At 39.9% G+C, this 26,653-nt stretch overlaps 1 protein-coding gene across 1 annotated transcript; it reads left to right on the plus strand.

Moving 5' to 3' along the window:
• Nucleotides 1–105: 105 nt before the first annotated feature.
• IARS2 (isoleucyl-tRNA synthetase 2, mitochondrial) lies at nucleotides 106–26,620 on the plus strand (the record flags this gene model as incomplete). The annotated part of the gene is made up of 23 exons (XM_083856696.1): nucleotides 106–309; nucleotides 755–877; nucleotides 1,705–1,861; nucleotides 2,840–2,988; nucleotides 3,078–3,127; nucleotides 3,227–3,336; nucleotides 3,422–3,512; nucleotides 3,903–4,018; nucleotides 5,083–5,252; nucleotides 6,069–6,159; nucleotides 6,362–6,513; nucleotides 7,429–7,589; nucleotides 14,865–14,967; nucleotides 15,579–15,672; nucleotides 20,948–21,056; nucleotides 21,870–21,972; nucleotides 22,922–23,047; nucleotides 23,419–23,550; nucleotides 24,138–24,244; nucleotides 25,057–25,202; nucleotides 25,353–25,543; nucleotides 26,018–26,162; nucleotides 26,274–26,620. 23 exons carry the CDS (start codon nucleotides 106–108, stop codon nucleotides 26,426–26,428), a joined length of 2,985 nt encoding a protein of 994 aa, XP_083712822.1. The 3' UTR covers nucleotides 26,429–26,620.
• Between the last annotated feature and the right edge of the window lie 33 nt (nucleotides 26,621–26,653).

A 26,653-nucleotide genomic window follows, 5' to 3' on the forward strand; every position in this document is an offset into this window, starting at 1 on the left:
GGGCTGCAGCTCTGGCCCGGCCCGCCGGGAGCGCCGAGCAGCCGCTGTGGCGTGTCCCCTGCCGCGGCCCGTCGCGCCGGCGGAAGCGCGGCCGCAGCGCTGAGGATGCTTCGGGCCTGGCGGGCGCCGCCGCTGGCGCGGGCCCGGGCTGGGGCCGCCCGGGGCTGGGCGCGCTCCGCCGCCTCCGAGGCCGCGGCCGAGAGCCGGGAGGACTCCCGGTACCGGGACACGGTGCTGCTGCCGCGCAGCCGCTTCCCCTCGCAGCTCCCGGGGCGGCTGCAGCCCGAGACGGAGCTGAAGACGCAGCAGGTGCGGCGTGGGCCGGGCCGGGGTGCGGGTCCCGGGAGGGGCGCGGGGCCGCCCCGGGCCGGCAGGGTCTGTGTTCGGTCCCGCAGCCCAGGGCGAACTTCTGGCCAGTCTGGGCTGTCCCTGGCCCGGCCGTCCAGGCTCTCTTTCAGAAAAGCTCAGATTCTTGAGGTATTTGTAGTTTGGATAGTCATGACTTTGATACAGTTTGTTTTGGAGGAGAGTTTCGACTGTCCGGGTAGTGTAGTGCTAGGATAATAATCTCAGACCGAATATTTCACTGTTTTTCGGCTTTTACGTACTTAAAACCCACCAATGTGTTCTCTTGCAGAGTTAGAAAAGTGTAATTTTTTTGCCTCTCTGCTTTTGTTGTAAATTTTACATCCAGGCTTTTTGGAAGCACAGAGACTTGTGATGGTTTTTGGTCTTTTTCTTGTTGTTTCTGCAGAAGTGTGGTTTTTCAGAACTGTACTCATGGCAAAGGCAAAGGAAAACAAAACAAGAATTTTGTCTGCATGATGGACCACCCTATGCCAATGGAGACCCTCATGTTGGCCATGCATTAAACAAAGTAAATATTTACTTGTTCATACTTTATTCTTGTGAAATGGTAATAACTTGATTTCATGTGCTGTGTGTTCTCTGTTCCCATTTAAACCAGTAACACTTGAAAATGTTTGTGGTTTTAGTAGTTGGGGCTTCTAAAAACCAATGGTATGGGTATTGGATGCCGCATTTTCCCATGTTGGCATAGATACCATACCCCAGTGTAAATGCCATGTACTGAGTGCTCAGTGTTCATTTTGATTCAGCCCTGAGATTCACAGCATTACACTGGCCACAAAGTGAGAAGGACTCAAATTTTGAGCTGTCTCCCACAGCTTCTCACAGTCCCAGTGCCAGAGCTTGGGCTGCAGTGATGTGCTGTAGGTCCAGAAATTTTTCTGCCTAAAAATAAGAGCAAGTCAGATTTGTTCACTTCAAGTCTTGTGAGTTTATAAACTGCACCTGTCAGTTACACTGGTTTTGAACTCCTTGGATCAGAGGTCCTCTAAGGTTCTGCCAGTGTACAAAATAATAGGCAAGAAAAATAAAAAATGCAGGGTCTTTGGATCATAGAGTGGTTTGGGTTGTTAGGGGCACGTTAGAGATGATTTACTTCCAAATCCCTTCCCATGGGCAGGGACACCTTCCACTAGACCAGGGTGCTCAAAGCCTCATCCAGACTGGCCTTGAACACTCCCAAGGATGGGGTACCCAGAGCTTCTCTGGTCTTAAATATAAATTAATCCTGCATCTTTTGATACTTGTATTTTTTAGACAGGAGGAGCTTAATTGCAAATGTGTCTGTTCCACATGGGGGAGCCAAAGTGATAACTGACCCTTGTGGCTTTTCAGATTTTGAAAGACATCACCAATCGCTTCCATGTGATGAGAGGTTATAAAGTGCATTATGTGCCAGGGTGGGATTGCCATGGATTGCCCATTGAGTTGATGGCACTGTCAGAAGTCAAAGGAGCTGAAAATCTTTCACCAATGGAAATTCGGCAGAGAGGTAAATAAAGGCTCTTAGACATCACTGTGGCCTTTTCTGTGAGCTGTTGGTGACATTTTCTGTGATCACTGGGGGTATATGCCAGGCAGACAGAGCAGGCTCGAATCTGATGAAATGGGATAATTTCACACAGGCTTCATTTGTTGCTGTAATGGGCATGCAGAGCATTGACCCTCAGTTTAAAATAAACAAAAGGAGGGCACGGGATTTGGATGTCTGCTTTGGTTAACTGTATAGTGGCAGGAAGCTGCTGTTTATCAGATCAGCAGCCTTTTGGTTTTTGAAGGCTGCATTTGATTAGGAACTGAAATGATGCATGTAGAAGTCAGGCTCCAGGACAGCTTGGCTCAGTATCACAAGCAGGAATGTATTTGTTGACTGTTTTTAACAATCTTACAAAACTATAGCGAGGATCCTTTTGGAGAAAGTCTGCATTAGATGGAAACTGTTTTGAAGAAATAATTTCAAGTACAATATTGATTGGAAGTCATCATTGTTCAGCTGCAAAGCTTTCTGTAACAAGCAATTGAAACTGCTTTAATTTGAAATTGTGGTAATGAAATGGACTAACTTATTTTCAGATGCATGTTACTTTGAAAATTTTGCATCAGCATCAACAGAGGGAGTTAACTTTCACTCTTACTAGTTTTATGTTGAGAACTGATTTTGAGAATTTTTTCTGCCTAACAAAATATATTTCCCCCCACTTTCTTAAAAAGAAAGTTTGTAGTCTAAAGACATGTGCTTCCTGTGTTACTGAAAAAGTGAAGTGCCACTCCTGGATCTGTTTACTCTTTGCAGTCATTCTTTGTAACAACCAATCTGAAATGTGTGTATTTCAAACCATAACAGTTAGGGCATAGGTTCACTACATTCAGCTCTGTCTTTACTAAAAAAAAAAACAATAGTGCATTTTAAGTGGTATTTTATTGATCTTAGTGTGCTAAACCATGTGCTTAATGGAACCATTCCCTTCAGCCAGAGCATTTGCAGAAAAAGCAATTGAGAGACAGAAATCTGCCTTCATTCGTTGGGGTGTAATGGCAGATTGGGCCAACTCCTACCTTACATTTGATCCAAAGTATGAAGCAAACCAGCTGAGAGTCTTCCACAAGATGCATGATAAGGTATGTTGAATTTCTCTATAAGTCTGTATTGATTTTTCATGAGTTTTGCTCCTCATAACTTTCTTTCTTCGCATCACTGTCCTCCATAGGGTTTAATTTATCGGGACTATAAACCTGTGTTCTGGTCCCCTTCAACAAAGTAAGTAAAATCAACTTACTATTTTGTCTCCAAAATTTTAGCCAGGATGCCAATAGCTTTTGATGTTGCAGTGTATAACTTGTGTTTGGTGTGTACCAGGACAGCCTTGGCTGAGGCAGAGCTGGAGTACAACGAGCAGCACGTCAGTCGCTCCGTGTACGTGAAATTTCCACTGCTGAAGTCGCCGCCCAAGCTGGCTTCTGTGATAGGTACAGCTTCTCTGTAGCTTTAGAGACTGATAGCTTTGGTTTTTGTTAAAACTGTGAGTAAAGTACTTCTAATTTACATCTGTAGATGGATCATCTCCTGCTAGTGTGCTAGTCTGGACCACGCAACCTTGGACTGTGCCAGCCAACCAAGCAGTTTGTTACATGCCAGACTCAGCGTAGGTGTCTTTCACTTGCTTCAGTTGTCTGGGTCAGTCCTTACTGGTATTTAGCAGCAGAATTAAAACATTCTAGACTGACATTACTGTTTACTTCAAGCATCTTTTCTGGGGTTTTTGTGTTTTGTTTTTTTTTTTGTTTTTTTTTTTTTTAAGTGATGCAATTGTAAGCTTTGTTATAGATCTACTAATATTTTAATTTCTGCCTAAATTTTTATTAAATTATTTCTCCTTCAATGGGCATGGTTACCTTGAAACTTTTTAGATTAATGAGTGAATTGGACATGTAAAACATACTTGTCTGTCTTTTAGAAATGAAGCATTTCACAGATTGGTAGCTTTGTGGTGTTTGTAGTTACTTAATATCACAAATTGACATTTGCATTGCAGATACTCAATTGTAAAATGTGCAACAACTGGACAACGCTTCATCCTTGCTTCAGATAGGGTTGAATCTACAGCTGCTGTTCTGGACACACAGTTTGAGGTTCTATCAACATGTAAAGGTAGGCTTTAATATTGTTAATCTTAAATTGCTCAGAAATCTGCTGGTAGGTGTCTGCGAACTGCTTCAGTTTTGGCGTATTAAATGTGTTTATGATTTGAGAATATGCTTCACTTAAATAATACAAAGAGTCTGTCAGATTTACTGTTGATGTATTGTAGCTCAAATTATCATCCATAGATTTCAAATGAATTTTTTTAAAATCTGGAATCATGCTTGGAAAAATGAAATGTAGAGTGCAAGTCTGTTCAGTATCAAAATCTGAATTACACTGAGTGCAGTTTGTCTTTCCATCCGTTGTTGATGACAAGAGGTGGCTAATTACAAATATAACTGTTGAGGTGTATGACCATATGTGACTGTTGTCTGTCTGGACAAGTTAAAGCAGTTGAGTTGGCATCCTAACAAACTGCATAGTGGCATTTCTTAACAGACAGGCTTGGGATTCAGTGTCATGAGCTGGGATTTAGTGTGTCATTTGTGAGATTTATTCATTTGCCTCTATCAGTGATTCAGTGCTGGAAATAGGCATTTGTGAAGGCAGTGAGAATCTATTTCTATGACTTTGTTTTGTTTTTGTTGTTTTTTTTGGTGTCTTTCCATGCCTTCTCTTTCAGTGGAAATCTTGTTTTTACCTAATGATGAAATTACTGGGGGTGTTTATTCTCACAGCTTCCACCTTTTTGAATCATGTGATTTACAGATAACATCTAGGAGGAATAGAGTTGAACCTTTTTAAAAAGAAATTTCATATTGGAACCTGTTCTTTTTAACTTCCCATATATTCAGTAATTAATTATATTTGTTACTTTTCTGTATTTGTGATCATAACTATGTGATGGCAGTTTTTAAACATGTTCCTTTTAGGAGAAAATCATTCTGTCAACACCATTTTGTCATACGGCACATTCCTCAAGATCTGTGACTCATGATTTTCAGCAAGGCTTTAATAATATTATTTCTTCTGTGTTTTTTTTTAACCACTTGTTTTTTCTGCTCTCTGATAAAAGAAGCTGAACACGTGAATTGTGTTTCTCAATTTTATCTTCTGTTTTCATTTTTCAGGTGCAGATTTGGCAGATGGTTCTTGTGCTCATCCCACCATTCCTGGCAGAGTCTCTCCCCTGTTACCTGCAAATCATGTGACAATGACAAAAGGGACAGGATTAGTTCACACTGCCCCAGCTCATGGTATGGAAGATTACAGCGTAGCTTCCCACCATCAGCTACCCACGGTACTTTATCTTTTCACCTGCTGCTCTTGATTTCCTGCAACTGATTGACTGTGTGCCTCTAAAATGATTTGGTTTAATTTCTGCATAAAACTTGAAAATGTTTTGAAGCATTCACAGAAGTGTGAGTATCACTAATGCAAGACTAATCTTAAAGAAATGCAAGACTAATCTTAAAGAAATGTGTATCAGGATAAAAGAAAAAAGTTTCCTTCTGCTAATTAAAACTTACAGGGGGGTGTTAGAATCAGATTTTTCTGCTTTTTGTGTGGTTTTATTTTTAAAGGAGAACACAGAGAATGTTTCTCAGATACTGACTCTCACTACTCAGAATTGTCTTTTACATGCAGATCAGCAAGTCACCAGTTATGTAGGTCATTGTTACTTTTTTTTCAGCAAAGCTTGTTTTAAATACAAACATAAATACAGCTCATTTATGCATGGCCAGTTTGTGATTGATGGGAGTGAAGATTCAGGATATGGGGCATGGGGAGGGTTAGGTTTGCTTTTATTTTGCACTGTTTGTTTGAAAAGTCACTGAAATACCAGTGATACCAGTATGATAGTTGTGGTATGTGTGTAAATGCAGTGGTGCTCATTTCTTCTGACACCTAAAATTCACCTGCCTGGTAAATTTTTACCTGATTACTAAACTGCAGTTCACTACATCTGAAGTGTACTTAAATATTTTGTTTTTCATCAGAAAAGGAGTCACCCAGTAGAGTATTTAACTCACTAACTATTAACTCACTTGAATACCAAAAAGATAATTAATTGCCACATGGTGTTTTATTGAAGTGATTAATTATTTTTTTTCAGGATTGCCTTGTGGATGAAAGTGGGTGTTTCATGGAAGCAGCAGGTCCTGAACTTAAAAACAAGAATGTCCTTGAAGAAGGGAATGAAGCTGGTTAGTATTTGATGTTTGACTATTTGTTATTTCATTAGTTACAGTCCTGCAAGTGTATTTTGAAAGTTCGTATAAACTGGCTGTATTTTAGATATGGATGAGACATTTCTTGCTAAGTGTTGATTATGGAAAGGACTGAGTTGAGGTTAACAGCAGCCATATGTTCAAATTGAATTTAATCCTGCCTCATTTTTTCTCTCAGTCATTAAGATGCTTCAAGCAGCTGGGAGTTTGTTAAAGGAGGAGAAATACGTGCACAGTTACCCCTATGACTGGAGGACTAAAAAACCAATGATTATTCGTGCCAGCAAACAGTGGTTTGTAAACACAGCAGATGTGAAAGCTGCAGCACAGGTATGTAGTTTTTTTGCTTTCTTATGAGACACTTGAAGACAGCTGATGCTATTTGGATTCAGCAAAAACATCTTGCTGCAGAATATGTTCTTCTCTCCAGAATATGTTCTTCTCTAGAGTTTATGAACAGTAGTTGAAAAGTGTTAATTACTTGTTGAAGTGAAATATTATCAATTTTTTGGTCAATGTTGATATGATCTGGGGTAGCTACACTGACTGGTATATTTGCTCATTGTATTTACAGATGTAGAAGTTTCTTGGAGCTGCTGATTTTTTTTCCCTAAAATATTTTTTTAAATATGATGTTTCAAGGAATTAAATTAGAAGACGCAATTTTATCACTATTAAAATTACCTTTTTTGTTAGGCTAGCCTTCTGTGGCCAGACATCTTTGTTTGCTGCCCTGTTATTTTGTCACAGTCCTCTTTTAAATAACTTTAAAGCCTGGGGTCTTTTGCTCTTTGAAGTTATATAAATTCACACAGAAAATTCAGACCAGCACCTTAGGGTAACTGATTTTATCCTAATTAGGGCATGAGGTGTATATTCCATATCCATCTTTATTTAGAATGGGTGAAGACATGGTGGTTACTCAGCAGGGCTGGGAGTGAGTGGTAGCTACAGACAGTTTGTATCAAGGTGGCTTTGCAAAGTAGACAACAGTACAAGATAGAGTCAGCTTTTAAACTTCAGATTGAGTCACTGATGCCATTTTAAGCTTATTTTTAGGGTGTGTCTGCTAGAGAATCAGAGAACTGGGATTAAGTTATTGAAGGGCAGCAGGCAGTTGCCTGAGAATGTGTTGTTTGATACTGGGAATGGAAGAGTAGATCTGTCCCATATTTTACTGGCAGCATAAACATTATTTGTGGGAAAGCTTGAAGCATGTTCAACAGTTCACTGTCTCCTTTATAGGATGTGCTGAAAAAAGTGAAGGTGATCCCCACATCTGCAGTGAACAGGATGCTGGAGATGCTGGACAGAAGGACGTTCTGGTGCATATCACGGCAAAGATGCTGGGGCGTCCCCATTCCTGCTTTTTATCAGAAGAGCACAGGAGAATGCTTGATAAACAGGTACCTGTCAGGCCTTAGGCACTGAGGAGTAGCAGAAGGAGCACTGTCTGTTGTGCTGCAGTTAATGGTATTAGAAAACTTCTTATCATTTCAAATAGGAATACATGCTTTTACTTATAGTTGTTTATACACAGATCTAATTTAGCTGTAAGTTAGAACAAGCAAAAAGTTGTTGCTGGAAGTGACTTGTATATAAATAATAGGAATCAATTTACTTAGATACTTAAGTTACTTGAAAACTTTCCCTTGAGATTAATTGCTGCTTTCATCCCTCATCTGCAGTGAGCTGACAGTCATGACTGGCCTTTCCATTTAAGCAAGCAGTGAAATGCAAGTTGTGGTTAGATTGGATGGCAGCTGTAATTGTAGCACTGTACATTGAACAGTCCAGGTACTGTGTCAAAGTAGCCTTCTGCAGTTATGTGACAATGAGATCTGAAGTGGAATTATCCACATTGGTTGTAGAATAAATAAGTGCATTTTGTTTCAAAACAAAGTTAGGTTTTGAAGACCAGCCTCAAGTATAACTGACCCTTAGCTATATGATTTGGTACATCCAGATCTTCAGATGCTAGCCTGATTCTGCCATCTTTTGGTTAAGAGTATCCAGATGTTACAAACACTGCATTTCAGGAATTCTAGATAACATAATGCAGAGGAAATCCAAGCTATGCTTTAAAACAAGGAAACTCAACCAAATATAATTCTTTTCTGTCTTGTAAGGAGTAATAGAGTTCTGCTTTTACTTATTTGGGGAACAGAGGTTTTCAGTTGTGAACGCCCTCTAAGAGGTGATTTCATAAAAAGAGCATTGTGGACTTCCACATTCATAGAATTAATTCCATATTTTTTTCTGCCTTGAGACACGCTGATGCAACTTGGTTTTGAACACCTTAACCTTACAACCTTTTGTGAAAATTCCTAGCAAGTTTTCACAGCTGGAGATGAATACAGTTGCAGAACATTTTGTTTATTCTGGTGTTGAATAAATGTACTGCAGGAGTCCAGCATGTTTTCCAGAGGCTGTACTGAGCACACAAGCAGTAGATAGTAGACAGTAGTAGGTGAGGCTCAGGGTGTGGAGGGCAGGGAATGGACTTTAGACAGGTAGTCCTTAGCTTCACCTGGTGTGACAGGGTGTGTAGGTAAGAGAGATGTACTTTGGCTCTCTCACTGTAGGCAATAACTGTGAGAAAAGACCACAATATCCACAATGTCATTTATAGTGCCTGGATAATGCTGGCACACATCAGGAAGTAAATGGGTGTGGGGTTTGTGGGGCGTAAAACCATTTTACCTGCAAAAAAGTATGTGTGTATCTCTATAAAAAACTATTTCTGAGGAATACTTTTTGTGTTCTGGTTGAAGAGGAGGCTTGTGTGTGTGTTGCTCAAAAATTGTTAAATATGTAGTTTAACAAGAAAAAAGGTGTAATGCAAGCCAGTCCAGCAGTTGGCACTCAAATGTGAAGGGCACCATGAAGCAAGAGCCCTTCTGCACGCTGAGGAGCTGGGACAGAAAGCATTTGAAAGGAAGGCTGTGTGGAAATTCCTTTAAGTTGCAGTAAAATCACCTTGAAAGGCTGTGACCTGTATTAAAGCCCCCCTGCCATTTGTGAGTGCTTGAGCTGTGTGAGATTATTCCCAGAATTGTGAAAAATGAGGCAATCGCGGCATTTTGATGTGGTAAATTCTGCCATAGCTTAACACCTCCACCTTTGTGTGTAGGTGTTGGCCCAGCAGTCACATTTGTAGGGGAGTGAACAAAGGGACAGCATGGCATGTTTGGGTAGAATTGATCTGGGGAATAAAGAGGCACATTTGGGAAAAAAACCCAGACATACTCAATATGCTCAAAAAGAGATTTATTTCATTTGACTCACAGCTTCAGTCACTTATTTGTAGCCAGTACTCTTTACTTATTACTTTACTTACTCTGAGTGGAATTTTCAAAGGAAAGTGTAAAGCAAACATTAAATATTCTAAAAAGCTTGAGCTTAAGTATTTGTGAAGTTAACTGTAGGAGATTTCTGTAACTGGAGTAGAAGTGCACAGAATGTTGGCCTATAGAAGTGACAGGCAAATGCAGAAGACAGTCTGTCAATTCATAGGTCATTTTCCTGGACACCAGTTCTTACAGAAAAAAACAGCTAAGCCTGATTCTTTTGTTACATTTGCATTACCATTTTGAAAATCATATTACATCAGGTTGCTGATATACTTTTAAAGAAGTTTCATACTTAGACAATGTGAATAATTAATACAATTAAAACACCAATAAATAACTTCTATTTCAAAACAAGAGCTGTTTATAACTTGAGTGCTGGATAAACAACCTTTCAGTAGCAGCTGCTGTAGAGTTTTTGAGTGACTATCAAAAGTAACAGCATCTCCACTGGAAGTCAGTGTAGTCCACATGGAGTTGCTGTTACATATGAGAGCACCAGTGGTCGATCTTGAGTGATCCTGTTCATGTATCACCTGTAAAAATACTTGTAAAAAGACAAAAAAGCCCCTAAAATAAACTGCTGTTTCCCTCTGAGAGTTATCCCTGAATTTGTCACATGAAAATCTGCTGAAAGCCCTTCTTTCAAGGTGGAACTGCTTTCTCTAACAGTGTTTTTGCCATGCCAGCAATCCAGTCTTTTTAACTTAAAAACCAAGAGGCAGTTTGTAATGTTTGCTGCAGAATCTCCATGAGTCTTCGTGCTGCTGTGCCCCCTCCATAACCCTGTAAGATTTTTGCTTCAGTGACATTATCATCTATGGATAGAAATTTAATATACCAGTGATGTTTAAATTCTTTTATGCAGCATCATACTGTGACCAGGAATGTAAAAATTATTATTAGAAACCCCTTGTAGGAAAGAGAGAGAAAAGAGAGAGCACTTCTTTGTTATTGCCATTTTCAGCAAGAATATAGAGGTGAGATTCTGTGGGATTTTTCTGCACAAATGGAGAAAAAGGATTTTAAATAATTTAGAGTACATTCACAGATAGATGCTTATTCTGGTTGACAGCTTTTAACATTTAATAGATTTCAAGAGAAAACATTCTCCATCTAGAACAAACTCTGTAACTCATGGAAAAGAAGAAAGAGCTCCAAAACTAAAATGTGAGAATTGTATTTCCAGTAGTAGCTCAGCCTAGGTAATAAATGTGAGAGACAAACTTTAATCTGACTTCATGCAATAACTGCTTTACAAATTCAGTGTTCACATATTGGTAATAAATAGTAGTATTGCAAAGATTGTTCTAATGCCTCACAACTTTTCTCCGCTTCCCTGTGACTTTGATTAACAAGTAAATCAAATTTCTGAAAAAGAAAAAAAACAACATGTTTTTGAAGGAAGTCTGTCCTGTGCTCTAATTTGTTTTTTAAAATAAGAAGACATTTCAGTGAATTGCAATTAGTAGCAGCTTACCATCCCTTAAATACTTACTGCAGCCGTAGTATCGATGTTCTTGTAAAGCAGAAGATAACTTTCCTTCTTTGCTGCCGTTGGAAAGGAGATGGAGAGAACATCAGGCTCTGTATTCTTCTGCTCCTGACTGTATCTTAATGCTGCCTAATTTCTGTTAACAGATTAAATAAGTGTGCAGCATAATCAATATCTGGCTCCCGGGTGATTGGCTGGAGCCGCGGTAGCGTGAATTGCCGTAGGGGTGTCAGAGCGGAGCAGGGACACGTAATGCAAGTTCTTACAGATAGCCTCTGAATACAGGGCAAAGTTTTACAATGGCCTTTATGGCTCACTCAGGGAATTATCATGCTCACCTTGAAGGCTGCAGATTATAAAGTGATGAGTAGTTATTTGAGCAAGGTGGTTTTCACTTGCACCTTACAGAAAAGCACTTTGCAAAAAATCCTGCTCCTTGCAATGCAGATACCTTTAATAAAATTATTTCACTCTTGGATCCTGTGAGAAGAGCAAGAGACAAGTACAGGGGTCGTGTTTGTTTGTCTTGTGTTTTTTAAACTGTGGGAAGAAAAAAGATTTGTTGAAAAGGTACCCTGGAAATTTTTAATCTAAACTACCTCCTCTTATAAAATGCATGTTCATGTTCACTTATATTCTGTAGGGAAACAGTGTATAGGGAAAAAAAACTTGCACTGCTAAAATACTTTTTAAAAAAAAAAAAAACGTGATTTGATACTAGATAGAATTTTGAGAATATTGGTCTATAAAAAGTTGACTTCACAGTCCTTGACTCCTCATTTCTTGTAAGTGATTGATAACACAAATCTGACCTCCTTTTACTTATCTGAAAACTTTTATCTGTAGCATAATGGTACCTGTTGGTTCTTGTGCAACAAAAATGTCTTAAAATCTGCTCTTCATAAATTAATAGTGTAATCTTTGCATTGCATAGCAATATACGTGATAAAAGGTTAGCCCATAGTATATTTTGTGGGAATGGTGTATCTACAATGGTGTATCTTGTGTGACATTGGCAATACTTACTGTAAATGAAGGCAGGCATTTTATTATGGTTTCCCAAGGGAGAGTAATAGCAAGGGTTTATTTCCTTCTTGTCGCTCCCCTCCCCCACCTCTGATGGAAAGGGAAAAATAGTTTAAGAGTATATTTCTATATGTTAATTTTGTTCTATAGCTGGATTTATCACATTTATAAATCTCTCCAAATACTGATATTGTGAAATACCTGTTGAATATTTTAAAAATGTATAGGTTGAAAATTAATTCATCACTGAAGTTTGTCCCACCACTGAAGTGTATTTGCAAAAATCCTGCTCTATTGCAAATCCTGCTCCAAATTTGCAATATGAAAAAGTAATGTGGAAGACAGGCTTAGTTGCTGTTTAAATTTTCTTTACAGGATATACTGGTAGCTTTTCTGTATTAATTTTGGGTATGATTCCTGATCAGAGAATTTTTCTGGCTCTCGCTGAGGCCAGAGCCATTAGCTGAGTACTGAATTACTTCTTGCATGAATCACTCAACATACACAAATATTTGACATGGTAATAAACATGTTTTAGGGTAAATAATCCTCTTTTTAATTTAGCTACTCTTGTCTTCTGCTGGTAAGTTCCATGGGTAAGACTTGGCCAGTGAGAGGAAGGCATTGAAACTGTGGAGAGAGCTCTTGAAATCCTCACATGAAGACAACTGGTTATCTATAACTGTCTTCAAATATACCCTGATATAATGCATTTGAGAAGAATCCAAGGTGGAAAAATGTATTGGCAAAGAGTGAAAAATAATACTGCGTAGTGCTTTTTCTAAAATGTTCCTGGGGCCTGCAAGTATCATCACTAAAGGTCAGGGTGTAAATCCAGCTTTGTCAGTGGAAGGTACTGACCATGCAAAAGACAAATTCAGTGGAATAATTCAGTCTAGGCTGAGGCAAATTTCTGTTTTGTTTTTCCTGCCAACTTTCTGAATTTGAAGATTTAGGGTAAAGGAGGCAAGACATAATGGTTCCATGTCAGCTATCTGCCAGAATTGTACCAAGACTGGGGTTGTTGCTTGGTTTTGTCTTGGAGAAGTAACACTAACAATTGGAAATAATTGCCAAACAGGCCTCTGTGCAACTATTTCTGGAAAAAAAGGGGTTCCATTCAGAACTGGAGCTCTTCGGTGTTGTTTTATGAAGATAAATGTTAGCAGATACGTTACAAAGCCATAAGTTGTGTCCTACCACCATTAAAGTGGCAGGTGGATAATGCTCATGCTGGTTTGAAAGGGGCAGAAAGGTGGTGGTGTCATCTGGATGTCCTTGTGTGAGTGTTGCTGCTTGATGGCCTTTACCTGCTGGGATGTTCTACAGGAATTTATTTTGAGAAGTAAATTGATTAATTGATGGCTGATTGATACAAAATTGATGTTCTGCCATTGCAATTTGAGCAGTCAAGAACAAAATTGGATTTTCTTCTTGCCATCGCACCTTGTGTCATGAACTGAAGTAATTTATTCTACAGTTTCTTGGAGAACATGTTTTCATGCTTAAACCCTGTGTAAGAGTCCCTTAAGTGTTTTAGTGATGTAGCTCAGCTTATTAGCAGTGCAGTAAAATACTATGCTGAAAACCAAACGAAAAACCAAGTGATGACTGAAGAAGATCATCTGCCTTCTGTGTTTTCAAGATAATTATGCCAGATTGTTATTTTACTTTTTCCCCTTTTGGAATATTGTGTCAAGAAATTAGTTAACTGATTTAAATCTTCATTTCTCAAGTTATAAACAAATCTCTGGTGGCCTGGGTAACACAGCAGGTTTAGTTTGAAGTTGGCAGGTCATGATGATCTCCTTAAATACAGTAGATGTCTTAAAAATCACCTCTTTAGCAAATGCTCTGTGGGTCAGAAAGACAAAGTGTGTGGGGATACTCTTTGGTTTTTTAAGATACCATAATTTATGTCTAGACTTTGCATTAAGCAATATTAAAAATCAATTCCCCATTGCCTTACCTCCTGGGGCCAAGGATTGAATGTGTCATTAATATTGCACAGAACTGCACACCTTGAGCTTGCCTTATCTGTTCAGGTCAGAAAAAAATGCTTAGTTAACTTCTTAATTTTTCTTATTTCCGTAATATCTGTTTATTATATAGCACCAGAACTTTGTCCTCTCTGGTGCTAGATGATATGAACTCATAGATTGCCTTCAGAATGTACATTGAATGGTTTAGTATCACTCCTCTACTGGGTGCACAGTTTTCAGTTTCTTACCTTATTTGGATTAATATATTTATTACAATTTTAAAAATATATTGCTAAAATGGGGGAATTCAAGCAACTGGAAGCCTAATATATATAAATATGTATGCTACTTGAAAAGCTGTTATTTTCTCACTCCTTTCCACATGAGCTCCCAAGGTCTCTGTATCCAGTAGGAAAAATAAACCTGTTGTCAAAAAGAGCTGCTATTTTGACGGGAAATAGTTGTGCAGTTTCTTTAAATTCAAGGTCAATAAATAGCAAATAAAATGGATTTGAGAAGTTTTCAAGCTGCTGACATCTTTCCTGAGTGCCCCAATTATGGAGTATTTGCGGAAGAAGATGTTTGAAATCCATGTGGGTTTCTGTATGTTGTACAAATCCTCCCATCTTGGAAGGTGGAAATAGAAAGTCTTTAATACAGGCAGGAAGCTCTGTGAAGTCTTGTCTGGATTAGAAGCTGGAAAATCACAGGTTCTAATAGCTTGGTCTGTGTATCAGCATCTCTGACTGCTTTGGGTCTGGGACACTTGTGGAAAGGTGTGGTTAACTCATCCATTCATAACTCCCTATTTTCTTCCTTCTAACCCAGTGAAACCATCACCGATGTCATCAAAATTGTGGAGCAGCAAGGGACAGATGCGTGGTGGGCCCTCCCTATAGAACAACTCCTGTCAAAAGAGGCTGTAGCAAAGGTAAACTGCTCACTTCAGGTACAGCAGGTGCTCAAGACAGTTGAGTCATGGGAAATAATAGAAAAACTTTGTTTATCCCCACGATCCCCTTCAGTCTTGTACCCTCATGAGAAGGTATCTTGTGAAAGAAGTATTCAAAAAGTGAGATCTGAGTGGGGCAGAATGCACACAATTAGATTTGTGCTGTTGATTCAGGGCAGAGATCTCCATCCTCCTCCTCTTATATCAGGAGGAAAATGACATCCTAATTAACCAAATTATGAGCCCAAATATGTATTAGGTCTTGGTCATTAAAATGTATTAGAATTTTTATTTAGTTCTTCCTAACTTTTTGTTGTTCTTTAACAATTGTGTACTTAAGTTGTAGTGTTACTGTGCCATCTGAGGTTTTCTTTGTGATTTTTCCTTGCCCTATTTTGAGTTTCCATCAGTAATTATCTGAAAACTCTGGTCAAAAATAATCCATGTTATTCTGTGTTCACTCACAAAGTTGGTAACATAACCTGTACAAAACTGGTCCAGAAACCAAATTTGCTTTATTTCTAGCTTTGAAAAGCATTGATGATATAGAGTATTCTATTTGCATTATTTAATAATTGTTCTCTCAATAGGCTGGTGGTCGTGATGTTTCAGATTATGTCAAGGGACAGGATGTCCTGGACATTTGGTTTGACAGTGGAACTTCTTGGGCTCATGTTTTGGAAGGTAAAGAACTCCTGTGTTGATCCTTCTTTTAAAATACTTGGAGAACAAAATATAAATGTTCTGTGTGACAGTGTTGGTGTCAGCAAAACTGAGGCAGTTTATGCCAGCAGCAGGCTGGCTGTGACTTGTAAAGCTGCTTTTGCTTGTAAAGATAAGGATTTAATGTTGGCACACTCATTTTCAGCATAATTAAAGTTGAGGTTTTTCTAACATTCTGCTCTAATGATTCTGCCATGTGGCTGTACTGTGTAACTGCTGATCATACTTGTTTTGAGTGGAGAAGTGTCATGGCACAGACAAGTCCTTTGCTGCTAGTTGGTAACTCTTAAATTGTTTTTAGTTAACAAATTTCAGTCTGTGCTATTTGAAGCAGAATAACACTGAGATCAGCTGCTGAGTCTAAATAAGTTTTATAATTTAAAAGTGCAGATGTGCTTTTCCACTTTTGGTTACTTTCAGTGACTAAAGCAGTATATTGTGGTATAAAATATTTATACTTGCTATATGCTATTTATGGTTCCTACTGCCAGTAGTTGCTACTCAGCAGGTAGCAGATAGATATTTGTATAAAAAGATGTAAAATATACACTCTTTGCCTGGAGGATAGTGCAAAGTCAGGAGTCCTTTCTAAAGGAGGAGTCTGGTCCCATACATCAAATCTGTTGGACTTTAAACCCTCTGTACACAATTGCATGATAACAATCTTGTGGAATTATAAAACACGTTAGTACCAGAGTTTTATTTCTTAGCAACGTGGTCAGGCACCAGTACCATCAGCAAACATTAATTTTCTAGAAGACTTCTACATATATTGAGGTTTATGCTCTTTAAAAATGTTTCTGGTTTGATTTTGAAAGGTATAACAAAGTAGTGGTATTTTATGCAGTTACCAACTTGCACTGTTAAAGGGCTGAACACCTCAGGCTGCAAAAGCTACCTCTAATCCTGTGTAAAGGAGATAACTTTCCATAAGGAATAGCAGAATCAGGACTGGTTTCATTGTTAATTTGTGCAAAGCTCCAATATGAATTCTGTACTGTCTAATAAATATTGGGATTATCACAGCACAGACTTCTTCCATAGAATCATTACAAGTTCCTCTTCTCTACCTAGTCCTCTCTTTTCATGACATCTGCTGGAGCTTGGTGTGTGTAAGGGGCATCATCTTCTGCTGTGTGACACAACTGGAGTGGCCCCACTGCTGTAAAAGACTGGCTAACCAGCAGTGTAACCTCCTAACTCTGTTTATTCTCAGAAATTACACAAAAATTGCATTACCTTTTTCTGTGTAATTGCAGCTTCCAGCCACTGCCAGAAGTGAAGTACAGTCTGTGTTTCGTATCAAATTACTGATTTAACTCACCTTTTATGAAACTTTGCAAGAGAAGTTGTTGAATTAAGAGTTTTGTCATCTATTTCCTAAATACGCTCCAGTTTTAAAAGCTTTTTGCAGAAGTTCTTCCAATATCGATGATAATCAGCACGGCCTACAGGCAGGCTGATGGGTGGGATTGTTTTCCAAAGTACTCTTGGAGAAAGAAAGATGAAATTCATGGAGAAATCCAAGATTGCTTAGAGAATGTCATAATGGGAAGGTCTAATTTTGTGGTAGGAGATGAGTGATAGCCAAGGCTGTTGCTGCCTTCTGATTTCAGTGTTGGTGGCAGAGATTTTGTCACAGCACAAGTTACTTTCAGGGCAACTGCAGGATATAAAAGATGGATAAAACTGAGACTAATGTTTGTTTCTACCCTGAACTCAAGTTACTGAAAATTCTAAATCAATGATCTGTTAGTAACCAGCAGGAATAACAGATGTTACAGATTTCCCTGTCAGTTCCAGTCTTGTGAAAATAATTCCTTCTCTCCAGCACCTCTGTGACTCAGGGAACTTGGGCCTGAGTTTTCAGTGCATTTGACCCAGCTGTGTCCCACCTTACTGGAGGAGATGCAGTTGTTACAAAATTGATCCCTTTAGCTGATGGCCACACAGATTGCTGTCAGAAAATGCAGCAGGTTGGGAAGGGGGTGAAGAGGGGCAAGAAGAGAGATTCTGCTGAATGAGGTTAAAGGAATTGCTCAGTGACAGCCAAGGCCAGTGGTGTAAATCATAGTTTGCATTTTACCTTTTGCCCTTGCACAGTCCTGTTTCTAATATTTGCCCTGCTGCATCTCCTTCCAGGGACTGGGCCTATTTCTGCTGGACATGGCTTAAAGTTACTCTTGTTCCATTAAATTATGGTTGGCTTCCTTTTTCCAGCCTGGGTGTGCCTAAGGTACCACTTGTAGCTAAATGGCAGATTAACCAAACCATTCTACCTCAGCAGTGTGGCAGGTAGGAAGGGGCAACTTACACACTAAAATCAGATTTGGCTACCAGATTTGTAGTCACAAACTGTATAGCTACAAGTAAACTGTGTGTGAAATAAACACCACTCACTGGCATCACGGAGAGCAGATCCACAAGTGCAACATTCTCAGAAATCCCACTGCCCCTAAAGTTTCCTGGGGATGCTGTTTGCTTTGTTAATGCTCTGTTTGCCTAACGCCGTTTTCACTGAACAGTTTATTGTTGTGCCCTCTCATCCTGTTGGTTTCTTGCTACACATGCCTCAAATATTTTTTGTTTTGAAGAACTGTTTTATGCAATATTAAAATTTAAGTCCAAATGCTTAAATGCTTCATACGTGGATAACTGCATTTTCACAAAGCTGCTGTGAGGTAGAAGAGTGTTAATCCACTGCTTCCAAAAGGAAAGTGTGGTAAAAGCAAAATTTTGTTCAAAAATATGTGCTAATTTTAAATACTTAATGCTGTGGTGCCCAACACTTTTTCTTTTGTTGGTCTTTTGCATTGAAGTTCAACCTTTTGACAGAGCTCATTTCAGTAGCTCTTTCTGGAGCATCCATTTAAGAGAACTCTAATGTCTTAAAATTCTCCTACATTTTCCTCATTGGCAGAGTGCCATCTTCAGTACAACCTTGAGATGATTCTTTTTAAAAATATTTCATGTAAAAATACATACTGGACTTTATTGTGTTGTGATTTGCTGCTGGTAACAGTCACACAGCTTTTTACCCACAGTTTTGTAGGTATTGCAATGATGGTAGTTTTCAACATCATAGCTCCTTTTCCCTATCTTATTGGCTAATGTTTAACTGAATGGATGTGATTATTTTACAACTTGCCTATCTAAGTGTTTAAACTTTTGTGCTGACTGAGAGGCTTGAATTTATCTTAGCTGGTTCATTCCTGGCATTAAAATACAATACGTTTAATCTAAAAGTCAAAGTCTGTAAGATCAAAGATATGGAATCTTGAAATCCAAACTAGAAGGATCATAAATTGTAATTCTCTTTAATGACCTATGTACTATACCTCAGTTAAAATAAACAGCAGAAAAGTCTCTTTGGGGTTGTTGGACATACTTCTCCATTTACAAAAAAAAAAAAAAGAAAGTGAGCACTGTTGTAATTAATTTATACATGACAATCACAACTTTAACAAAACTGAGGAAAGGGAGCTACTTATAAGGCAGGTTTTGTATATGCAAGCCCCATGTTTGTATTTTACAGATAAAATGCTCAGGCCTCTGTTAACTGTGCAAGCATCAGTATCCAGCTTGCCAGATGTACTAGTTCCTGTCAGAAAAGCCCAATGCAGTCTGCTGTTTGTAATCAGTTGTTTGTGGTAATTCTTCTCTCCTCCAAGTTCTAACTACTGGTATTTCCATGAAAAGTTCACTTCTCTAAAACCGGTGGCTAGTAAACTAGTTGTAAGTAACAACAGATTGTTACAGATTTTCTAATGTTACTGTCTTCCTTACCACAAATACTCTTTTTTTATCTTTTCCTCACAAGTATTTTTTGCAGTCTTTTAATACCAAGGCTGCTCCTTACTTACTGTACTTCTAAACCCTATACTCTTTGTAGATTTCCTTGAATGAATAAGCAAATGTGTAAAAACCGTAATATCCACCCACACATTTTTCCTGTGCTACCTGGAACTGTGTGGCCTTGACCTTTGTAATGTTGAACTTCCCTTTATTGCAGGATGGATCTAAATATCGAAACTTCCATTAAGTTAGACAAATAAATCAAGTGTGTCAGCAGCAGAAAGAAGCATTTTCTCAGGGGTCCTAGGAAGAGGAAAAAAGGAGATAGTGAACAAAAATTTAGTAGAGAAACTTCTGTCCGAATATTGTCTGACTACCATCAACCTGTAGAAACAAAACTAAATTCCTGACAAATATATTTATGGTTTTGCACCTTTGTAGGCTTTGACTTGCACGTTCTGCTGTGTTCCACATTTCTCTGTTCTCACTCTGGTGACCTGTCTGGAATTGCTTAGGACAAGGAGAGACTTCTTGAGTCAACAAGTTTTGTACTTTTTTGTACAGTGACTGAATTCCACCAGTAAAGCCATTTAAACTGTGCTGTCCTCTCTCAACCCTGTGGAATAGCTGGGTTTGCTCTTCTACCTTTAATGTGCAGTCAGCTAATACCCTGCCTGCCTTGTAGCCCAATTTCCTCTAAAGTACTGCTCAGCTCTGCTTGTTCTTCCCTAGCATTCTTCTTTTTTTCTGTGTGTGTGTATTTACAGGGAATAATATTTCTACTCAGCCTTCACAAGAATAAGCTAAACAAGCCAGGCTTTTCCAGATGCCTCTATCCCCAACAGGCTTTCTTGTTTCCCATGTTGTCCTAACTCTTCCCCAAAATTTTTTTATCTTCCTGGAACACCAGTGACCAAAAATGTAAATTCTGTCACAGGTGAGCTGTGGTCACTGCCAAAGTTTCCTGCTCTCCTCTGTAAATGCCTTTCATGGATTGGTTGGGCACGTTAGCTCTGTGCCTTGTGCCCTGAGTAATTCCAAATGGGGAAGCTTCAGATCATGGCATAGATTTTTATTCATTCCAAAGTATCTGAACTTTTCTTGGGTATTACAGTTTGTTCAGGAGTACTTGGAAAGTATTCTGAGAACTTCTGTGAAGCAATCTGAGCGTGATAGCTTCTTTACATAATTTATTATTTAGTTTCAGAGATCAAATCTATTTGTTAAATTCTGGAGTGTGGCAAGTTTTGGATTCTTTTACAAACTATGATACTAATGAATCCCTTGTATCATGGTTAAGTAACCACACACCATTTAGAAAAGTAACTTACCTAATGGGTTTAAAAAGCAGAATAAATGTTACGAATCACTTTCAGAGATTTTGTGTGTTGTTTTAAGATACAAGGCCTGATATTTCAAATGAAATGCTCTGGTTTTAAAGGTGCAGAACAAAGAGCAGATACATACCTTGAAGGAAAAGACCAGCTGGGAGGCTGGTTTCAGTCCTCTCTCTTAACCAGTGTGGCAGCAAGGAAAAAGGCACCATACAAGTAAGTGTGTGGATTACAAACACATTTCTAGTCCAGTTATTGAATACTGAGCTTTTGGAAGTGTGCACAGTAGTGTATAAACAAGAGAAATCAAACCAGTACCATGTACCATGTATCTGATTCATGTTCTACGTTTTCAATATAAAGTTTTTCTCATATTAAATTGTAATTAATTGTTAAATTAAATTAAATTGTAATTAATTGTTTACTGTTCAACTTTTTTCTATCATAATTCTAATAATGTTTTCATTCTTAATCATTTAGGAATTGTATTATCAGATACATGTCTGGCTTTTTGCTATCTCTCCCACTCCCATAATTAATGAAATTCTTTGGGAAGTGCAGTGTGGAAATCTTCCAAGATCATTGACTTGTGAATTCAGCATTAGGCTGTAGGAAACTGGGAATAGCTGTGTGCTTGTGTTCTGCTGGAGCTGTGGCACACCATTTATCTCCTGGAAGATGGAAAGCATAGGGGAATGTGGCTCAGCTGCAAGGAGGCTGTGCAGTTTTGGGAAATGTATTGGCTTAAAAAGTAAATAACATTTTAGTCTTTAATTAACATGAAATACATGTGGATATCTAAACAACCTGTTGCTTGCACAGCAAAATTAAATAAGGAAAATAAAGTTGTTTGCTCTCCTTAGATATACAGGCTGTATTCATGGTTGGTTGAATTCATGGGATGAAGCCTCAGCCTCACCAAAACAGAGGGTTTCTGTGTGCTTTGACTTAAGAATAGCCTCATTAGAAATTTGTTCTTAGCATGGATTTTCCCCTGGGATTTTGTTGTCACTAAAATCTTTCCTGCAGGACTCTGGTGGTTCATGGCTTTACTCTTGGCGAGAAAGGGGAGAAGATGTCCAAATCCGTTGGGAACGTGGTGGACCCTGATGTTGTCATCAATGGAGGCGAAGTAGGTCAAGCTCCTGAGTTTCTCAGAGCTGCCACTCACAACCTTTCACTGACAGATTCTGCAGCTGTCTTGTGGCAGAACTCTGTCAGGCTCTTCTTTGGCTATACTGCATTTGGCTGCACTGAAAACCTTGAGTTGTGTTGCTTCTGCTGTAGTGCAAGAAAACCCCTCACCTTTGTTCTCTGCTAAGAGAAAAGAAAATCATGCAGAGGGTGTAGAATGGTACCTTTTTACCCATGTTGATGGAAAAATGGAGAAGAGGGATAATAAAAACCAAAAAAACAGTCAAAATATTGAACCTCTGCTGTGACACTGACTAAAGCCCACCATGTGTGGCTGGCAGTGGAGCAGTCAGATGTCACAGTTGCACCTCAGCAATCTCTCTGCTCTGTTATTGACTCTGGAAACTTCATACTGTGGTCAGGAAGGTTGCACTGCTGGTGATCCTTTGAATTTCCTTCCCTCCCCAGTCCTGCTGTTGTTGTTTCTGAGGCTGTTGAGCAGATTTTGCAGCACACTAGACAAAGAATCAATCCTTGCATGACTTGCTTATCTGATTAATTAAAACACACAATTGTTCCTATTCTTTCAAAAAGGCCATTTCTGAGATGAAAACAGTCTGAAGGGGAAGAAAAGCCTATGTAGTCTTAGATATTAACATTGCTGTTTTAATGATAAGCATTCAAAGGGCTTAAGGCTGCAGATGAGTTTCTCTCAGCTTACCTGGGTTCTAGCACTGCCTGTACAGAGTGCTGCAGGTGTGGGTTGTAGCCCTGCTCAACAGTAACTCCTGCTAAAAATGGGGAAGCCTCCAACCGCAGCAGCCTCTGGGCACATGGACGGAGTTGTAGGTAGGCCTGTGAGGAGCAGGGAGTTGGGCTGGATGATCCCTCTAAATCCCTTCCAGCTGGAGATATTCTATGGCTCTGTGCTCTCCTGTCTGTCCCAGGATCACACCAAGGACCCTCCATACGGTGCTGACGTTCTCCGCTGGTGGGTGGCGGAATCCAACGTTTTCACGGAGGTGCTGATTGGGCCCGTGGTGCTCAATGCTGCCAGGGATGACATCAACAAGGTAAGAGCCACCAGTGCCAGCACTGTTCATCCCAATAACAGGTCCTCTCTGTATTGCCTGCAAAGCTTTCCAGACTTCAGACTAAAGAAAGTTTTTCCAAGCTTATTTAGGGAGGTACTACTGCTTTTTACAGCTGTGGGTCAAATAGCAAAGTGTGCTGAGAAAAAGACTCATTTTGCAGCTTTGTGCTTTGGTAGCAGCCAATCTTTATATTTCTGTAGGTCCTTTTGCCACATGTTCTTCATGATGCCTTTGTAACTGTTCAAACAGTCATTTTGAAAAGCAATCAATTTTAGTTAATGATGGAATATGAGCATTTTGTGTTTCATCTACCAAGGCTAATCATGTTTAATTGCTCTGGGTTGTTGTAGCTCCGGAACACGCTACGCTTCATGCTGGGAAATGTGGAGGGCTTCAATCCAGAGACAGATTCCATCCCCCCTGCAGAGATGTACATAGTGGATCAATACATGCTGCACTTACTGCAAGACTATGGCAGCAAGGTAGGGGGGAATTGTGTTTAGGTGAACACGTGTGTAATGTTTTCCACTGGTTATGTTTTCTTTAGGTGTGTGAGTAAAGTGTGCATGTGTCAAGCAGGCATATTACAACCACAAAGGATCTTTCAATGCAATGTGCACTCCCTTAAGCCCCTCTCAATTTTTGAGGAGGACTTTAACATTCTTAACTTGGTTGGGACATCAACCAGATTTTCTCACTCACTGCCCAAGGCCTCAAATTATAAGTGTGTAAAAATACTTAAAGATAGATATTTAAAAAAAAACAAACCCAAAGACTAGAGCTTTGGAAATTTGCTGTTGTACAGAACTTTGTCACTTCTGTCACTCAGAACCATTCTGCTGAAACTATGGGCATAGTTTCTGGGCTTTCCCCTTTTCTTTCCACTCAAACTTGAATAGAAATTATTTATTTGGCTCAACTATTAACTGACTTAACTTTTTTCCCCTCCAACAACCTTTTAAAGTTTCTTCCAGACTTTATGCCACTCGTTCCATTTTCTGTAAGTTTAGTTTATCAGGGGCTGTCACTACATGCTGTGTGATGCACTGCTCTTACCTCCCTCTCCCAGGTTACAGAAGCCTACAAACAGTATGATTATAGCAAAGTTGTTCGACTGCTGCAAGCATTCTGTTCCAAAAGCTTGTCTAACTTCTATTTCAGCATGATCAAGGACAGGTGAGTTCCTTCCTGCTGCCTTTAAAGGGGAAAAAAAGAAAGGAATGGGTCTGAGATGGAGGTAATAAGGTTCCAGGTGAATGCTGAGTGAACACAGGTATCTCAGAGGACCTCTCGGTGTATTCAGCTGAGTAGTTGTCATTGTTGTGCTCTCTTCTGTCCACTGGTGGCACTGAACACTTTAAAAGGTCATCAAAGAGCACATTTAAAACCAAATACGTACTTAAAGACAGAGTCTTGGATATATATTTCTATCCAGAAAGGTTGCGCATCTGAATTTGGGAAGACAGGAGGAAGGGCTTTGAGCAGTTAGCTGTACAACGGAATGTATTTATCTGCTTTTTTAGATCAGTAAAAGAATCCTAAGGCTGTGACAGATCCCTGTGTAAATGTGCAAGGGCTGTTTCATGGGGTGGTGGGGGGGTAGTTATACTGATCTTCAGTAGCCAGAATGTGAGTAAAGGAGGAGTGGGGGGAAGAGAAGGAAGCCCTAATGCTGAGATTTACAGATGAACCAGAGCAAAGGGCTGACAGCTGCAGGCTCAGCTCCCTGAGGACAGATTCTCTCTCCCCAAATTAACATGTAGAGAATCTCCTTTCCTGTGCCAAACTCCTTTCCTGTGACTGCAGATGCAGATGGTCCTGTTTGTAGCCCACTGTGCTTGCCTAGGGCAGGGCACTCCAGAAAAGCTTTCCTTAGAAAGGCTGGCTGGGTCAGACTTCTGTATGTCCAGTGGCAGTCCCAAAAGTGTGGCTCCTGAGCAGAAACCTGAACCCAGGAATAGTTCCCAGCTCTCCCTGCTGCCTTGCAGGCTCTACTGCGAAGAAGCAAAGGATCCCAAGCGTCGTTCGTGTCAAACCGTGTTGGCAGAGGCTCTGGACATTGTCGTCCGCTCCTTTGCACCCATCCTGCCCCACTTGGCAGAGGAGGTTTTCCAGTACATCCCTTACAAGAAAGGTAAAGCACATAGCACTGCTGAGCAATTCCTTTAGTGCACTATTTAATTGCACAGTTACAAGGAATGCAATTACAGAAATGTGCCATTCTTCATTATTCATAAACATTCAAATAGACTAAAATAAGAATTGCTTTTGTTTTGCTTTCAAGACTCAGAGGGTGTGTTTCGTACTGGCTGGATTAATGCAAGCTCAGCATGGAAGAAGCCTGGCATGGAAGAAGCAATAGAAGGTGCATGTGCAATGAGAGACTCCTTCCTTGGGTCAATCTCTGGCAAGAATTCTTTGGAATATGAAGTCATCATTGTCATTGAGCCTGGATTGCTGTTTGAATTAATGGAGGTAAAAAATGCAACTAAGAGTAGTGCTGTCTGGGTGAAAACTTCCTTCTGCTTTGTACTCACCAGAATGACAAAGAGGTTGTGGGTGGAAGGCACTGCTGGAGCCTGTGCAGCACAGCCCCTTGCTCAGGCAGGCAGAGTTAGAACAGGGTGCCCAGGCCTCTGTCCAGTTGGTTTTTGGGTGCTTCTGAGGATGGAGACCCTACCAGCTCTCCGGGCTCCCTGTGCCAGTGCTCTAATCCAGCATCCTAAGGTGTCCCTTGGGAGAGCAGAATGCCGGCACATGGGCAGCTGCTTGACCATCAGGCCCCTTTCTCTTGGACACTGCAGTTTGAGTCTGTGCTCCTGGCAGGAGCAAATCAGACTCTTGGTTCAAAGCATCCACTCTGATTAGGAACTCAATATGTGTTTTATAGAATGGATGGTGCTGAGAAACAAAAGCAAGTTCCAAGTCTGAAAGTTCTCTGTCCCCCAGGCACTGCAGGCTGAAGAAACTTCCAGTGTTTCCCAGCTAAATGAGATAATGATGGCTTCCCAGACAACCCTGCTGAGCGAGCTCCCCAAGGAAACACCTTCAGATGCAAACATCATAAAAGGGACCTTTCTGATTAACTTGGAAGGTAAGAGAACCATTCCAGACAGGCTCCTGCACTACAACACAGGGTTGTTCATGGCTTGAGTCTTTCTAACAGCTCCAGCCTCTCTCTCAGCAATGACATTTTCTTTGACAGGTGGTGACATCTGTGAACAGTCTTCATACAAAGTTATAGCCCGACCCATTGCCAAAGCAAAGTGCCCTCGCTGCAGGAGATACACAGCCGAGTCCTCAAGCACTCCCTGCCCACGGTGCCTCCAAGTCCTTGCTGCTGGAAAGGGGAGCACGTGAACACAAAATGCCTATGCAAAAGCTGCTCCAAAGTGGCTGAAGCAGCAGGTCTGCATACTGGAACCTGTAGAAGCAGATGCTTAAGCCCCAGCCTGAGCAGGAGTATCATGCATTTGGGGGAACCATGTGTGTGTGTGTATATATATATATATATATACACTACTTGTCTATATCACTTTTCAGCTTAATAAAAAGAGTAGTTAAAAATAACTGACTGATGTCCTT

The sequence above is a fragment of the Zosterops lateralis genome (genome assembly GCF_965231275.1).
Source record: "Zosterops lateralis genome assembly, chromosome: 3".
Classification (NCBI taxonomy): Eukaryota; Metazoa; Chordata; class Aves; order Passeriformes; family Zosteropidae; genus Zosterops; species Zosterops lateralis.